This window comes from Balaenoptera ricei, chromosome 11 (assembly GCF_028023285.1).
Source record: "Balaenoptera ricei isolate mBalRic1 chromosome 11, mBalRic1.hap2, whole genome shotgun sequence".
NCBI lineage: Eukaryota > Metazoa > Chordata > Mammalia > Artiodactyla > Balaenopteridae > Balaenoptera > Balaenoptera ricei.
In genome coordinates this window covers 58,889,823-58,907,776 of record NC_082649.1, presented here as the reverse complement: position 1 = coordinate 58,907,776, position 17,954 = coordinate 58,889,823, and the positions used below count along the sequence as shown (strand labels likewise).

General features: G+C 42.7%; 1 protein-coding gene across 3 annotated transcripts in view; it reads right to left on the bottom strand.

Annotated features, from left to right (window-relative positions):
* Window positions 1-17,954, bottom strand: part of ZNF445 (zinc finger protein 445) — a 28,545-nt gene that overhangs the window by 6,444 nt on the left and 4,147 nt on the right. The window contains exons 2-6 of one of the 3 annotated variants that reach the window (XM_059939247.1): window positions 4,131-4,702; window positions 1,607-1,775; window positions 1,192-1,268; window positions 770-896; window positions 186-296 (exon numbers count right to left, since the gene is read on the bottom strand). In XM_059939247.1, coding sequence (XP_059795230.1) covers window positions 186-296; window positions 770-896; window positions 1,192-1,268; window positions 1,607-1,775; window positions 4,131-4,559 — 913 coding nt within the window. In that variant the 5' untranslated portion in view covers window positions 4,560-4,702. Of the gene's footprint in view, window positions 1-185; window positions 297-769; window positions 897-1,191; window positions 1,269-1,606; window positions 1,776-4,130; window positions 4,703-17,954 lie in introns of those variants that run through there. The other 2 variants (XM_059939249.1, XM_059939250.1) reach the window with 2 other exon arrangements.

The window sequence follows — 17,954 nt, the reverse complement described above, 5'->3', positions numbered from 1 at the left end:
GTCTAATAGGCCGGTCTGGAGGGGAGAAGCCCAGGCACCCAGTACTTCTTAGCAACACTGTTAAGGATCTTCCTTCCAGCAAACAATGGAGTAAGTTCCCCATGATTTACTTAGTATAAAAGACCTTAAGAAAGAGGAGAGTAGATGCGGGAGGAGCAAGACCTGGTCAGTTCTCTGGAACTCACCTGCAGGGGCAGCACTTGGACTCCCCTTAGGATGAGCTCCCTGGACATTCAAGCCCCACGGCTCCCTTACCTCCAACCAGGAGATCAGAGCAGGTTTGGTGAATGGCCCCACTGCAGAAGAGAAGAAAATGGGATGTGAATGGAAGGTAGATGAATTATACAGAACTACTCTCCAGGACCCTCTCAGGCCTGAGCTCCTGGTAGGGAGGAGGGAAAGCCAGGGAGGCAGGTGGAGGAAGTTAGGACAGGAGGCCTAGACAGGAATTTCTGACAGCTCTAAGCAGAGACAAGAGAGGCTGAGAGAAGCCACAGACAAAAGGATCGCTAGCATTCTCCAGAACCACGTGACAAGTCAACTGGTTAAATCAGCCAACTTTTTTTGGATGCCTAAATGGACTAGGAACTTGACACATATGACTTTTAATCTTTATAATAACTCAGCATGACAGGCATTAAGATTAAGTGATTTGGTTAGTAGAGAGACAGGACCTAAACTCAGGTCAGGCCCCTTTCTATGCACCATAATGAAAACTAAGAAGGCAGAAGTAGAGGTAGGTAGAAGCATGGGGGTATCAAAGCCTTACCCAAAGAAGCCACGGTCCCATAATTCTCTAGCATCACATCCCTGTACAGGTTCCTCTGAGAAGCGTCCAGCCATCCCCACTCATCCTGGGCAAAGGTCACCTCCACATCCTTGAAAGTCACAGCCTCCTGAAAAAACACGGTCCTATGCCTTAGAGCAAGTCCACAACTCCCAGCTTTCAGGAGGGGGCTGGGGAATGAGGCTGGCTCTGAGGGAGTACAGGATGGATCTGATAAAGGGGAAAGAGAAGATCATCACCCAGCAGAAGAGCTCTGGGCTCCTGGGGGATAATCTGGTCTCTGGGGCATGCGTCTCAGGATGTGAGGTCACTGGATAGAAAGACACAGGACGGGGGGAGCTACAGCTACCCCATTAGGCAGCAATGGTGGGACATCAGGAAGGACCGAAGGTCCTGTGGCTCACCTGAGGCTGGACTGTCACCAGGTCTCCTGAGCATCCCTCTCTCTGGGAAAGGGCAGGAACCTGTGCAGCAGGAGGATCTGAAGAAGAAAGAGTCATGAGAGAGGGCAGCCCAGCTCTGGTATCCCACTGAGAAGCCCACTCTTCCCCCCACATGGAGGACTCCTGGGCCCACAGGCAGGTATGGACTGTTTTAAACACCCATTTCACATTTCCCTGGTGTCTGCTGGGGTCAGGAAGTGGGGGGTACAATAGGAGGAGAAGCTAGGTAAACATGGGTCACAGGATAGAAGGGACACAGAGCTCAAGGCCAGGACAGAAGGGATTCTCGTGAGAGGACAGAGGGTGAAAACACAACATTATAGGAAATTCGGGAAGTGTGGCATAGGCTGGGGTCTTAGAGCCAGGCGGCAAGTACCGGGTTGCCCAGCCAGGAAGTCACGCACTCCTATTTCATAGGGAGGCAGCAGGTGGTCCCCCAGAGCCGAGCCGCTCCTGAGAGGTGAAGCAGGGGGCCATATCTGTGCGGCTCGCAGGGCTCCTGTGCCCATCCAATGCACATCTGGGCTCTGGGCAGGGGCTGGGTCCTGGCAAGAAGAAAATGTTGTGAGAGGATCCTCGTGGGAATCAGAAAGCAAACTCACAGAACAGGCCACATGGCCAATCTCTAAAAGGTAGAGGCCCAGGGAACGGTGAGCTGGGCCCTTTATTACCTACAGGCAGAGGGAAAAGGAGGAATAGAAAGCCCAGGGAGGATTCCCTCACCCCTCCACCTCGCTGGGCTCTAATGCGGGCCATGGGGAGACAGGTGGAGCCAGATTCCTGCCTGACATAGGAAAGCAACTGGCAAGTCAGTGACAGCACTGCTGTCAGGCCTCGGGTGCTGCAGGATACCTCCCCACTAGCCCTCAGCCCTCAGCCCCCACCCCTGGCCAGGAACTTAGAAATGAGAAAAGAAATTTATCCCTGAGAGTTAAACTGATAATGGTTCACAGCAGAGATGCAGTCAGATAACATCTATCAAGTATCAGGCAATGCTCTAGGTAATGATACGCAAAGTGACCTCAAAGAGGCAGGAAGGCTCCCAGACTATAAACCTGACTAAAATAGCAACACCACTAGAGAGACAATGCTAACTGTGTCAGCTACGGAATCACAGAAGAAAAAGTCTCAGGTGCAAAAACAGGGAGGTGCCCATCCAAGCAGAGACCTGGAGAAAGGCGGTCTCTGTCCTGCGTCTTCAAACAGTCCTGGTCTCTGGAGGCAAGGCTATCCCTGATGCAAAAGTGAGCATAGGAAGCTACAGCCAGTGAACTTCAGGTTTTTCTGGTCCTGTGGCCAAGACATTCTCTACACTGATATGGACGAATCTTCGCCTGAGGCCATTAAGTACCTAATACCGAGCTATAGACTGAAGATGATAAAGTCATCACAGCAATTTATCTCCTGTTCCTCCCAAATCCTACCAAAGGGAGAATAAAGAAACAATAACAATATGGAAGCATAGACAAATAAGTTTAAGGACAAACTTTCTCAGGCCCCTGTTTCTCACATTTTGGTAATTTTGATAAACTATAATTTATATGCATCTTGAGCATTTCTGTTCATTTTTTAGAATCTGGTAGGCTTTTTTCCAGGCTCTGTTTTTTGTTTTCTAATTTCTAACTAGCTTTCAACCAGGTAGGCCCTTTCCGCTTGTTTGGCAATGTTTTCATGGATTTTTAAACCACACACCTAGCTCTTGACTGACTTGAATATACCCAAGCCACAATTTTGTACCTACTATGTACCTTATTTGCTTTAAAAGTTATCTTTAGATCATTTTGAACAACTCATGGATTTGGTAAAAATTATGTCCTTTTAGATTTTAAGAACTAGTACCCAATGTTGGGCAAAAGGTTTTCTTGTTTAATATTTGTTACCATTTATTGCTGGTAGACAATGTTCAGATGTTTTAACTGATTGATCTAATTTTTATATTAAATTTAGGGGAGAAGTATGTCAAACATGTTTCAGAAATTTTAAAAGTAACTTTCATTTATTCATGAATCATACATGTAGAATTACACATACTTTATAAAATTTTTTAAAAGCCTACAAAAATGATAAATGCTCTTTAAAAACAAAAACCCTCAAAGGTACAGAGAAGTACTGAGAGGCTGGCCTGAGTGGGGCAGAGGGGCAGGCAGAGCGCACTTTAACTGGTCCACTGCTCTACTGCCTGCACTGGGACTGTCAGCTCTGTTTCCCAGCACCAAGCCCAGGGCTGGGCGCAAGGTAGGCACTCAAATGTGTAACGAACAAATTCTCATTGTTAGATCAGTTTTCCATTTTGTTTTCAATAAACTGAGGCTCTGAAGGTACCACAATGTTGGCAAGAACACCGAGGTTGTGGAATGCAGTCTAAAATTGTGATCTTCCAATTTCCTAGCCCTGGGCTGCCCCTCACCACTCTTCTTCCCCATCTCCCCCGCACAGAACAAATCCTGAAAAGTTTACTGAGAGAGAGGTAACATGGTTTGTGTGTAGACTGCTCTTCTAGGTCTCAAGATGTACTTAGAAGCCAAGGATCCTTATACTAATTCCCCCATGTACGAGCAAGAGATACCACTCCCACTTTACAGGTCAGTACAAGTCAAGTTAGGTATGTAGCGATGTACTTTATGCACTGTAAGTCAGTGTGCCCAGAACCTCATTACTGTTTATGGATACTTGCAGACCCTCTTCTTCCTGGAGCTTATATTCCTCTGGGAAGGAGGGAAGGGCTGCCTGCTAAATGGTCCTTAGCTTAGGGTCGAGCTGCTCAGGTGCCATGGGAATGAGAAGGGAAGACTTTCCCTGAATTCCTCCATGTTGAAGGTTCAGAGGCCCACCCTCCCACCCACAAGCAGGCTCACGAGCAGGCAGAGTTCACTGGGCACCGCACGCTTGCTCACACTCACCCTCCATGGTGTCCCATCGAAGTCCCTCTGTAGTTCTTCCAGCAAGGCCACAACGTCCCCACCACTCTCAGGGTGATGCAGCTGCACCCAGGTCCGAAGCTCCCCTGGCAGGATGCTCAGGAACTGCTCCAGGACCAGCAGCTCCAGAATCTGGGCCTTTGAAAGAACATCTGGCCTCAGCCACCAGCGGCAGAGCTCCTGGAGCCGGCTCAGAGTCTCTAGAGGCCCAGAAGACTCATGGTAGCGAAGCTGTCTGAAGAGCTGGCGGAACAGCTCCTGGCCAGGACGATTGAGTGTCTGTGGTCTGGCAGCTGGCACTGAAGCATAGCTTTCATCCTCTTCTTCCTTCTTTACCATGTGAATGCGTCCTCGCTCCCTTGAAGCCTTGGCCTGAGCTGGATGGACAGCATACCACCTGCCTGGAGGCATCACTTCTGTTCAAGGTCTACCCAGCAGAGTGCAAGCAAGTGTGCATTAGTTGCATATATCACTGCTAGGCCTTCGGGAGTATCTTTTCAGCACTGCTGGGGACAATGCCATTTGCTGGGACATCAGAAGTCACTGGCAAGAGACTGAAATAACCAACATTACTGTTCAAGAGGGATTTGAGAAGGATGGTGCAAGTAGATGTTGTTAGTTAGGATCATCTTTGGATTTCTGAGAAAAGGACTCATGAACATTTGCACAGTGGAGCCTGTCAGGATCAAGCAGACCAGGAATAGGGATCATATTTGTGGTTATCAGAGGCAGGGGTGGGGGGTACTGGATGAAGGCAGTCAAAGGTACAAACTTCCAATTATAAGATAAATAAGTACTAGGGATGTAATGTACAACTTGATAAATATAATTAACACTGTTGTACATTATATATAAAAATTATTAAGAAAGATGAAAATCCTAAGAATTTTCATCACAAGAAAAATTTTTTTTCTATTTCTTTAATTTTGTATCTAAATAAGATGATGGATACTCACTAAACTTACTGTGATGATCATTTCATGATGTATGTAAGTCAAATCATTCTGCTGTCCACCTTAAACCTATACAGTGCTGTATACCAATTATATCTCAAAAAAACTAGAAGAAAATTTTTTTATACTTTAAAAAAATATCAGTGGTATTTCTACATAGTAAAAATGAACAAACCGGGCTTCCCTGGTGGCACAGTGGTTGAGAATCTGCCTGCTAATGCAGGGGACACGGGTTCGAGCCCTGGTCTGGGAAGATCCCACATGCTGCGGAGCAACTAGGCCCGTGAGCCACAATTACTGAGCCTGCACGTCTGGAGCTTGTGCTCTGCAACAAGAGAGGCCGCGATAGTGAGAGGCCCGCGCACCACGATGAAGAGCGGCCCCCGCTTGCCGCAACTAGAGAAAGCCCTTGCACAGAAACGAAGACCCGACACAGCCATAAATAAATAAATAAACAAATATTTTAAAAAATAATGACTCCCTTCTTAAAAAAAAAAAACAAAAAAACAACAAAAAAAAACCCCCACAACTTTCTGAAATCTGAGACACAGATAAAGCAGTTTATAGCAATACAGACCTATCTCAAGAAACAAGAAAAATCTCAAACAACCAAACTTCCCATCTAAAGGAATTAGAAAAAGAAGAATAAATGAAGCCCAAAGTCAGCAAAAGAAATAATAGTAATAAAGATCAGAGAGAAAATAAATAAAATTGAGATTTAAAAATACAGAAAAGATCAATAAAACTAAGAACTGTCTGGTTTTGTTTTGTTTTTTTTTGAAAAGATAAACAAAACTGATAAGCCTTTAGCCAGGCTCTTTAACAAAAAAAGGGAAAAGACCCCAAAAAACAAAATAATAAATGAAAGAGGAGAAATTACAACCGATACCACAGAGATGCAAAAAAATCATAAGAGTATACTACAAAAAGTTACATGCCAACAAACTGGACAACCTAGAAGAAATGGATAAATTTCTAGAAACCTACACTCTTCCAAGGCTGAATCATAAACAGACAATCTGAACAAACAAATCACTAATAGTGAAATTAAATTAGAAATCAAAAAACTCCCAGCAAACAAAATCTCGGGACTGGATGGCTTCACAGGCAAATTCTACCGAATATATAAAGAAGAGCTAATACCTATTCTTCTCAAACTTTTGAAGAGGAGGGAACACTCCCAAATTCATTGTACAATGCCAACATTACCCTGATACCAAAACCAGACAAAGACACTACCAAAAAAGGAAAATTACAGGCCAGTATCTCTGATGAACCTAGACACAAAAATCCTCAACAAAATATTAGCAAACCAAATTCAACAATATATAAAAAGGATCACACACCATGATCAAATGGGATTTATTCCAGGGAATGCAAGGATGGCTCAACATCCGTAAATCAATCAATGCAATACACCACGTTAACAAAATGAAGAATAAAAACCACATGATCATCTCAATAGATGCAGAAACAGCATCTGACAAAATTTAAATCCATTCATGATAAAAATTCTCTTCAAAGTTGGCTTAGAGGGAAACATCTCAACATAACAAAGGCCATTTATGACATACCCACAGCTAACACCATAGGATGAAAAGCTGAAACTTTTCCCTCAAAAATCAGGAACAAGACAAGGATGCCCACTCTCGCCACTTTTACTTAACATAGTATTGGAAATCCTAGCCACAGCAATCAGACAAGAAAAAGAAATAAAAGGCAACCAAACTGGAAGGGAAGAAGTAAAAATGTCCCTTTTTGCATATGACATAATACTATATATAGAAAACCCTAAAGTCTCCAAAGCTTCCACCAAAAAACTGTTAGACTAAATGAATTCAGTAAAGTTGCAGGATACAAGAGTAATATACCCAAATCTATTGCTTTTCTATATACTTGTAATGAAGAATCAGAAAGAGAATGCAAGAAAACAACCTTATTTAAAATTACATCAAAAGGAATAAAATACCTAGGAATAAACTTATCCAAGGAGGTGAAAGATCTATATACTCTGAAAACTATAAAACATTATTGAGGGACTTCCCTGGTGGTGCAGTGATTAAGAATCCGCCTGCCAATGCAGGTGACACGGGTTCAAGCCCTGGTCCAGGAAGATCCCACATGCCGTGAAGCAACTAAGCCCGTGCTCCACAACTACGGAGCCTGCACTCTAGAGCCCGCGTGGCACAACTACTGAAGCCCCGCGCGCCTAGAGCCCATGCTCCACAAGAGAAGCTGCTGCAATGATAAGTCCGTGCACCGCAACAAAGAGTAGCCCCCACCCGCCAACAACTAGAGAAAGCTTGCACACAGTAACAAAGACCCAACACAGCCAGTAAATTAATTAATTAATTTAAAAAAAACATTATTGAAGAAAACTGAAGACGAAACAAAGAAATGGAAAGAAATCCTGTGGTTATGGATTGGAAGAATTAATATTGTTAAAATGTCCATACTACCTAAAGCAAGCTACAGATTTAATGCAATCCCTATCAAAAAACCCACAGCATTTTTCAGAGAACTAAAACAAATACTCCTAAAATTTATATGAAACCACAGAAGACCCCAAATAGCTAAGGTGATCTTGAGAAAAAAGAACAAAGCTGGAGATATGCTCCTTGATTTAAGACTATGCTGCAAAGCTACAATAATCAAAACAGTATGGTGCTGCACACATATGTGTGCACACACACACACATACAAGACACATAAATCAGTGGAACAGAATAGAGAGTCCAGAAATAAACCCACACATTTATGATCAAATAATGTATGGCAAAGGAAGCAAGAATATACAATGTAAAAAAGGACAGTCTCTTCAATAAGTGGTGCTGGGAAAACTGGACAGCTACATGTAAAAGAATGAAAATTAGAACATTTTCTCACACCATACACAATAATAAACTCAAAATGAAGTAAAGATTAAACTCAAAATGGATTAAAGACCTAAATGTTAGACCAAAAACCATAAAACTCCTAGAAGAAAACATGGGAAGAACACTCTTTGACATAAATCATAGCAATATTTTTTTGGATCTGTCTCCTAAGGCAAAGGAAACAAAAGCAAAAATAAACAAATGGTACCTAATTAAACACAGAAGCTTTTGCCCAGCAAAGGAAACCACCGACAAAATGAAAAGAGAATCTACTGAATGGAAGAAAATATTTGCAAACAATATTTCCAATAAAGGGTTAATATCCAAAATATACAAATAGCTCACACAACTCAATGTCAAAAAAACAAACAACCAAACTAAAAAATGGGCAGAAACCCTGAATAGGCATTTTTCCAAAGAAGACATATAGACAGCCAACAGGCATATGAAAAGATACTCAACACTGCTAATCATCAGAGAAATGCAAATCAAAGCCACAATGAGATATCACCTCACATCTGTCAGAATGGTTATCATCAAAAAGATCACAAATAACAAATGTTGGTGAGGATATGGAACCCTCATACACTGTTAGTGGGAATGTAAATTCGTGCAGCCACCATGGAAAACAGTATGGAGGTTCCTCAAAAAACTAAAAATAGAATCATCATATAATCCAGCAATTCCACTCCTGGGTATATACCCAAAGAAAACAAAAACACTAATTTGAAAAGATACATGCACCCCAGTGCTCATAACAGCATTATGTACAATAGCCAAAACATGGAAGCAACCTAAGTGTCCATCAACAAATGAATGGATAAAGAAGATGTGGAATATTGCTCAGCCATAAATAAGAATGAAATTTTGCCATTTGCAACATGGCTGGACATGGAGGGTATTATGCTTAGTGAAGTAAATCAGAAAAAGACAAATACTGTATGTTATCACTTAAATATGCAATCTAAAAAATGAAACAGGGACTTTCCTGGTAGTCCAGTGGTTAAGACTCCGAGCTTCCAATGCAGGGGGTGTGGGTTCGATCCCTGGTCAGGGAACTAAGATCCCACATGCCGTGTGGCGTGGCCACATAAATAAATAAATAAAAATTTAAAATGAAACAAATGAATATAACAAAACAGAAACAGAGAAAAAATTAGTGGTTACCAATGGGGAGAGGGCAGGGAGGAGGGGCATGACAGAGGTAGAGGATTAAGAGGTACAAACTACTATGTATGAAATAAATAAGCTACAAGCATATATTGTCCAGAACAGGGACTTTAGCAATATTTTATAATAACTTTGAGTGAGTATAATATATTAAAAAATTGAATCACTAAAACTAAAAAGAGTAAGTTGGGAGAACAGATTTCATAACTTACTTTATAAAAAAGCAGCAGTCATCAAGACAGTGTGGTGCTGGCATAAGGACAGACATACAGATCAACGAAACAGAATTAAGAGTCCAAAAACTGTCTATGGTCAATTTACTTTTAACGAGTGTACCAAGACCACTCAAAGGGAGGAAGAATAGTCTTTTCAACAAGTGGTACTTGGACAACTATATGTCTACATGAATAAGAATGAAATTGGACCCCTACATAATACAATATACAAAAATTAACTCAAAATGGATCAAAGACCCAAATGTAAGAAGCTAAAACTATAATATTCCTATATAAAATTTAATTGTAATACTTTGTGACAATGGATTAGTCAATGGATTCTACCAAATGCATACCACATGCAAAAAAAGAAAAAATAGATAAATTGGACTTCACCTAAATTAAAACTCTTGTGCTTCAAAGGTGGGGAAAAAAAAGTGTACAAATCACATATCTTATAAGGGACTTGTCACTAGAAAACATAAATAACTTACAATTCAATAATAAAAAGACAACACAATTAAAATTAGACAAAGCATCTTAACAGACATTTCTCCAAAGAAAATATAAAGATGGCTGAAAAACACACAGGATACTCAACAACATTAGTCATCAGGGAAAAGCAGATCAACACCACAATAAGATACCACTTCACATCCACTAGGATGGCTAGAATCAAACAGTCAGAAAATAACATATGTTGGTAAGGATGTAGAGATAGATACTGGAACACTCATACACTGCTGGTAGAAATGTAAATTGTGCAGCCACATGGAAAACAGTCAGGCACCATTAAGTTAAACATACAGTTACTTCTTGCAACTCCATTCCTAGATAGATGGATACAGCCATCCTTCAGTACCGGCAGGGGATCACACAAAAAAGGAGTTCTAGCTAAAGACTTAACTTCAAAAACAAAGAGGGACTTCCCTGGCAGTCCAGTGGCTAAAACTCCATGCTCCCAATGCAGGGGGCCCAGGTTCAGTCCCTGGTCAGGAAACTAGATCACACATGCCACAATTAAGAGTTCGCATGTCGCAACTAAAGATCCTGTGTGCTGCAACAAAGACCTGACGCAGCCAAATAAATAAATATTAAAACAAACAAAAGAGAGTAAGAACCCTGGGGTAAGCAAGGATTTCTTAAGAAAACAAAAGGAAAAAGGGTGATATATGACTATGTCAGTATTTTAATACCTCTTGTCCAAAAAAAAAAAAAAACAAAAGCACAAACCACTGGGCAGAAGTGTAAATGTGTACAGCCACTAGGAAAGGTAGTTTGAAAGTCTGCAGTGAAGCTAAAGTCACATTACCTATGCCCCTGAAATTTCACTTCTAGGAAGCTCCCTGGAAAAACACTTGCACAGGTTTTCAGGCATTTACACAGGTGTTCACTAAAGTACTCTTTGTAATAACAAAATATTGGAAATGACCTACTTGCCCATCAATACAACTAAATAAAAGTGTAGCACTTTATAGGATGAAATACCATACCACAATTTAAAAGACTGTACTAGACCTTTAAGAAACAATACCATTGTTTCACTGTTCACTGGGTGGTCACGCTATGCAGCCAAGGTTAAAAAGCAGGTAAGTGCCACCCACAGAAGAGACCAGAGCCCAATTCTAAGTTCCTGAGAACAGACAACACACACACTAGGCTCAAGTGATACAGTGTTCACTTAGAGCAACAGAAGAAAATAGTGTGTACAAGATTCAACCCCCTGCAATCCATTGGTCCCCCATGACCAACGGATCCACTTCGCAGCCAAAGCCATGAGGGCGGAACAGATACCAGCACCACCCTTCATGATACAGTAGAAGGACCTTGGTCCCTTACCCATGGGGTCTGAAATACAGAAAGCAAGGGAGGGCCTGGGGGCCACTGACACATGCACTTAAGAAGAAAAAAGGGGGGCTTCCCTGGTGGCACAGTGGTTAACAATCCACCTGCCAATGCAGGGGACACGGGTTCGAGCCCGTAGGGGAGATCCCACATGCCGCGGAGCAACTAAGCCCGTGCGCCACAACTAGTGAGCCTGCACTCTAGAGCCTGAGAGCCACAACTACTGGGTCCACATGCCACAACTACTGAAGCCCACATGCCTAGGGCCCGTGCTCAGCAACAAGAGAAGCCACCGCAATGAGAAGCCCGCGGACCACAACGAAGAGTAGCCCCCACTCACCGCAACCAGAGAAAAGCCTGTGCACAGCAACGAAGACCCAACACAGACAAAAATAAAATAAAACAAATTTTTTAAAAAAACATAACTCTCCAGGGGAAAAAAAAAGAAGAAAAAAGGGGTATAGATTAAGCACTGAACAGGTAAAGATAGCCCCTCAAAAGGCTGTAAGCACAGCACAGGCTATGAGGGCTCTTGATTTCTTTGCAAGAAAATGTCCTCAGCCAGGGCTACTCTTGCAGAGTTATGCTAGAGAGAAGCAGCTGCACCTGACTGCTTTTCCCAACAGTATCAAAAACATATGCTAAGTTAAAAAGAACTTAGGTATAACTGGAGAAAAAACCTAAAATCATATTTATGTGTAAATTTGTTAGGTGTGATGTACATAAAAGCACTCGAAAGGTTTTTAAATGGCCTAAAAGGATTTACAAAAACTCCTACTGATTGTGGGAGTGGAGAGATTGGAAATAACAGTTAAAGGGAGACTTTAGTTTATTTGTAGTGATTTGATTTTTTTTAACACAACATTTATGTACAAGGTCTCTTCTCTTTTTTTTTTAAGATTGTACAATGATGACTGCAAATATGCCAAAATGTTGGAAGAGGTTACTCCTGTGTGTTGGAAATACGCCTGCCTGTTATTTTCTTCTTTATATTTTTTGTCTTTTCCCAATTTCCCCCCCAAAAAAGTAAACTAAGAGGCAAGTTTTAGAAATTATAGTTATGAACTCACTTATTTATGTCTTAAACAAAATAAAAATAAAGCACAGTTTGCATATGCACAAAAAAGTTCCTAAGCCTTGGCCACCAAAGTGTTTTCAGCAGTTTATCTCCTCTGGCAAGTGGGATTAGAGGACTTTCCATTCCTGTTTTTCTATGTTCCCTGAATTGTACATTATTTTTATAATCAGCAAAGTGATCAATAATTCTGCTGAAAAAACAAAGCAACTGGAATTCCCTGGAGGTCCAGTGTTTAGGACTCGATGCTTTCACTGACCAGGTTGAATCCCTGGTCAGGAAACTAAGGAACTAAGATCCCACATGCCGCATGGTGCAGCCAATTTAAAAAAAAAAAAAAAAAGGGTACTGAGTATCAGCTCCCAGGACTGAAGAGGTGGGCACTCAGCAGAATAGGTTACACATCCTTGAAGGGCAGTTGTATGTAGATGGTGGCTGCAGCTCAAGTAACTGCAAAAGGGAAAAGAAACCCGGCTGGCCCTTGTTCTGTTTTAGCCACCGAGTCAACAACCAAACCAAAGAAGGCTGGTTGAACTGAGAACAAGGTAAGACAAAAATTGACAAATGAGGTAGAGAACAAAAGAGAGTAAAATGCTGCCCAAAACCACAACGTGCAAAAGAAAAAAGCAAGGAAGAGCATATTAAAACAAAACCAAACCAAAAGAGTCTACAAAGAAGTATGTATGGCTTATAGCATAACTGCCACCATCATGGGCCCATTCAATTCCTCCTGTCCCTCCAGTGACCCTTCCTGTAACTGTACTATGAGGTAAAATCACTTTTCTGTCATCAAGGGCTTTGTAGTTAATAGATACTGTTTTAGGATCGTTAGTTCCAGGTGGCCTCTATGCTCTAACCGTCTCCAAACAACGATGAAGACCTTCACTGACACATTCCCATCGCCCACCAGACTAGTTACCCATTCATGAAACTTGACTTAGAAATGCACTTCCTGGAAAAAAAAAAAAGGAAAAGAAAAAAGAAATGCACTTCCTACTTCCAAGCACATACCCCCATACCTAGGTTAACTATAAAGCTGTCCCAGTGGCCCCTCAGTGGTGTGGAGTACAGCTGCAAATGCTTCTAGTTCACCCACCTGATCTCACCATGTGAGTAAATTACCCTCTAATAAACTGATCCACTGATTATATGGAGCTGCCTGCCTTCTTTTTCAGTCTTAAGCTATCTTCTCAGCTCAATGGGCACTTTTCATTCCCTCCGTTCTCCAACTGAAGTATAAGGTAGACTGCAGACCTTGGCACCTGTTGTAAAGTGGCTCAATTACTCAGTGCACAAGTCACAGATGATGGTCGGTCATCTTCCCCTGAAAGGGTGGAACCTTCCACCTCCCACCACTGTTAAGAAAATTTAAATAAACCGTTACTTCAACCAGAAGCCATCATCACCTACAAACATCTCCTGAACTCAGCAAGTACTGCTAGGACTGTCCAAAAAGATGACTGTAAACTGAGATGGGATGAAGAAAGCATGCCATCTATGTGGCTGGACCACACTGACTTCATTTTGTCAGCTCCATCTTAGGCCCACAGTCCCCTTTCTGAGCTTTAGCCTACTCACGAGGAATGCACCCAAGCCAGATAAGTTCCCTATCAACTCTTACTCTTGCCTTCATCTGATACGAAAACTGGAAGAATGCATTTTGCTAGTCCAGATGGTTAATGGTCCATGAGGAATAATGTTCATGAGACCTCAGAAGGGAGGAGAAACCCCCAGTTCCCACTGGCACGAATGTGCTTCTCGCTTAGTAGTCAGATTCTATCTTTAGCTTTGGTCCCTTTAAATTCCCCCATGCCGGGGCTTCCCTGGTGGTGCAGTGGTTAAGAATCCGCCTGCCAATGCAGGAGACACAGGTTTGAGCCCTGGGCCAGGAAGATCCCACATGCCACGGAGCAACTAAGCCCGTGTGCCACAACTACTGAGCCCGTGCTCTAGAGCCTGCAAGCCACAACTGCTGAGCCCATGTGCCACAACTACTGAAGCCTGCACACCTAAAGCCCGTGCTCTGCAACAAGAGAAGCCACCGCAATGAGAAGCCTGCGCACCACAACGAAGAGTAGCCCTGGCTCTCCGCAACTAGAGAAAGCCTGCGCACAGCAACAAAGACCCAGTGCAGCCAAAAATAAATAAACTAAATAAATAAATAAGAAAACATTTTTAAAAAAATAAATAAATAAATAAATTCCCCCATGCCCCTTCTGGCAGCGCAGAGTTCAGCTGCAAATGCCTCTGGTGGTTGTCCGCCCATACTGCCACTATGTAAGTACCCACAATAAACGTCATAATTACACTTCATGGAGTTGCCTGCTTCATTTTTTGGTCTCAAAGTTTCTTCTCAGTTCGGAGGCTATTATTCAATATCCCCACCATCATCCAGATAAAAAAAACTGCAGTGCTGCTACAAGGGGATGGAGAATCAATTGAAGAACTACTTTGGAAGCTGCTGAAGTTTTGGCAGAGAAATGAAGCTTTGCTGAGAAACAAGGGGGTGGGGTAAGGAAAATAAGTACACAGAGAAAACAAAAGCAAAGGAAAACTGAGAAGTGATAAGATACATAACTGAAGGCCTGTAAAAAGAGACTTGAAGACACAACAACAAGAGGAGGCTGAAGAGGAAAGGTGCCTCCGGAGCGGCAGGGGCAGGCTCCAGCCTTGCTGAGCCGCAGCAGCACCGACGGGAGCTGCTCAGGAGGAAGCTGAGAGTCACAGGAAGAGGCGAGAGACTTTCCTGGCCAAACTATTGCAGAACAGACTGGGGAAGAGAAAGGCACTCAGGTGCAGAGAAATCCGGGAGTGAGACGCAACAGAATGAACTGGAGACCAGAGAGAAATATTTTGAAGAAACACACCCAGAGGGAAATGTAAATGGCACTGACCTATCTCAGGAAATTGAGACCCACAGGGAAATTAGCACCAAACATAAGCCTCCCAGCTGACCTGTTCTGAAGCAGCTGCTGCAGAAATGTCCAAAGAGGTCAGTGAAGTATTTGTAAAGAGGTGATGAGAAGACGGACCAACAGAAAAATGAGGGCAACTGCCTGTGAATATGGCACAAGATTCCAGCCCTCTGAGCCCAGCCCCTGCAACCATGAACATGTATAAAATTTAGTGACTTCCTGGGACTTCCCTGGTGGTCCAGTGTTAAAGAATTCGCCTTCCAATGCAGGGGACGATGGTTCAATCCCTGGTCAAGGAACTAAGATCCCACATGCCGCAGGGCAACTAAGTCTGCACGCCACAATTAGAGAGCCCACGCGCCATGAAGCCCGAGGGCCACAACTAGAGAGAAACCCGTGCACCACAATTCCTACATGCTGAGACAGAGATCCCACATGTCGCAACTAAGACCCGACACAGCCAAAGAAAATTTAAAAAAAAAAAAAAAAAGAAAACCATTCCTTTAAAAAAAAAAAAAAGTTAATGACCTCCTGGGCCTTTCGAAGTCTGAATGAAAGCCCCACAGCATAGTAAAGAGATGGGGCCAGTGAGCTGAAACTGCCCAATTAAATTCAGGTATCCTAATGCCTCAGGGTTCCTTCCAGGTCCCAACTAGCTTCTGAGGACAGAAGAAAAGCTTCATTCATCAACTTGTTAAGATTATACCACAAATGGGAGCCCCCAGGCCTGTGGAGCAACCTGAGATGGAGCAGGCCTCTTCTCCCCCAGAGCTTCATCCCTCCGCCCAGTTTCATTCCCAAATGAAAATGGCTTTCAAAAGAACAGGGGAGGACTTCCCTGGTGGTGCACTGGTTAAGAACCCGCCTGCCAATGCAGGGGACACGGGTTCGAGCCCTGGTCCAGGAAGATCCCACATGCCGCGGAGCAACTAGGCCTGTGTGCCACAACTACTGAGCCTCTGCTCTAGAGCCTGCAAGCCACAACTACTGAAGCCCATGTGCCACAACTACTGAAGCCCGTGCGCCTAGAGCCTAGAGCCCGTGCTCCACAACAAGAGAAGCCAGCGAGATGAGAGGCCCGTGCACCACAATGAAGAGTATCCTCCACTCACCGCAACTAGAGAAAGCCTGCGCGAAGCAACGAAGACTCAACGCAGCCAAAAGTAAATAAATAAATAAATTTATTAAAAAAAAAAAAAAAAGAACAGGGGAAATCCCAAGCAAGCAGATGGGCATTTTTCAGGGACATTTTCTTCTTTCTGTCATTTTGCTCTATCATCTCATATGCAATTTTTTTGCATTTTATATATTTAATAGTGATACACACACGATATATATATACAAGATATCTATATTTATCTATCTATATCTATATATTACTTACTAAATGTGATAGTCTCAAGGGAATGCAAAAAGGAAATAACTTACTTTTCTCCACTGATGACCAAACAGACTTTCTGGGATATTCCTTGTCCCTGAATTAATCTTGATCTCAGATCTCTTGGCAGTTCCACCCATTTTTTAAGATAATAAAAAACTGGGACTTCCCTGACGGGCCAGTAGCTAAGACTCTGCACTCCCAATGCAAGGGGCCCAAGTTCGATCCCTGGTCAGGGAACTAGATCCCGCATGCCGCAACTAAAGATCCTGCATTCTACAACTAAAAAGGTGAGGCAACAAAGATCCTGTGTGCTGCAACTAAGACCTGAGGCAGCCAAATAAATAAATATTTCTTTAAAAAGATAATTAAAAACCCAGGCTAACCTAATACCAAAACTTCAATCTCTCAACTAGTTCAAATCTTCTCCCTTACCCCTAGCTCAGGCTGGATTCTTGCTTCTGCAAAGCGGCAGTGAGGAAGATGAGAAGGGAGGGGGTGAGTAGTGATGTAGTACCACCTATTCTTTCACTGTTTTTCTATCTTGTTCTTGTTTGCCTTCCTCACTTTCTTGCTGCTTCTGATTCTTCCAGTGTCAGAGCAGGGAAAAGAAATGAGAGGCAACCAGGCAAAATCTGATGCTGTCTGGAGTTCTTTCTTGGCTCTTATATGCTGTCTGTTATGGCAGACATCCAACTGCTGCTAGCTCCTCTTGAGAATGCATTTGTAGATTCTTCGTTGGCACTTCTACCCCAGGCACCTTGGTGCAGTGGCCTTTATAGTCCACCTTTTCCTAATTTGAGTGATGCACTTTTGGTTTATCCTTTTAAAATTTTCTCTTACCTCCTTTTCAAAGGATTTATATTTGGGGTCGTTTCCTTCTGCCAGGTACCCTGAAAGGGGATTCTTTTAAGGCGGCTTCAGCCTACTTACATCTATGGTATCACCTGACTTATGGAAAACTTACCCTCTTGCCCCACATCTGTGGAAATGTACTTTACTCCCATCGCAATCTTCTCTTCTTATTCTGATGTCAGGGGAATTCTAGCAGCCTCTGATTTTATGGCGTATTTCCCAAACTCTTGTAGGACTATATCATATTCTCAGAATTCTTTTGTAATAGAAGTGGATGTGGTGTTGGCTGGGCTGATGAGTTAGTTTCCTTAGGTCAACAAGCATCCAGTCAGAAAATAATAGGGCAGAATCTTCTTATGCAAGCCTCCTTTAATCTTCTCAAAGGACTTTATTACTGCCTTCCTCACTCCCTACTCTTGCACTTGGGTTGGCACGTGGGAAGACAGCATTCCCTCCTATATTAGGAAGAGGAAATGCTGGCTCACTCTCAGGCCAACCAACACTCTTCATATAAATAAATATTC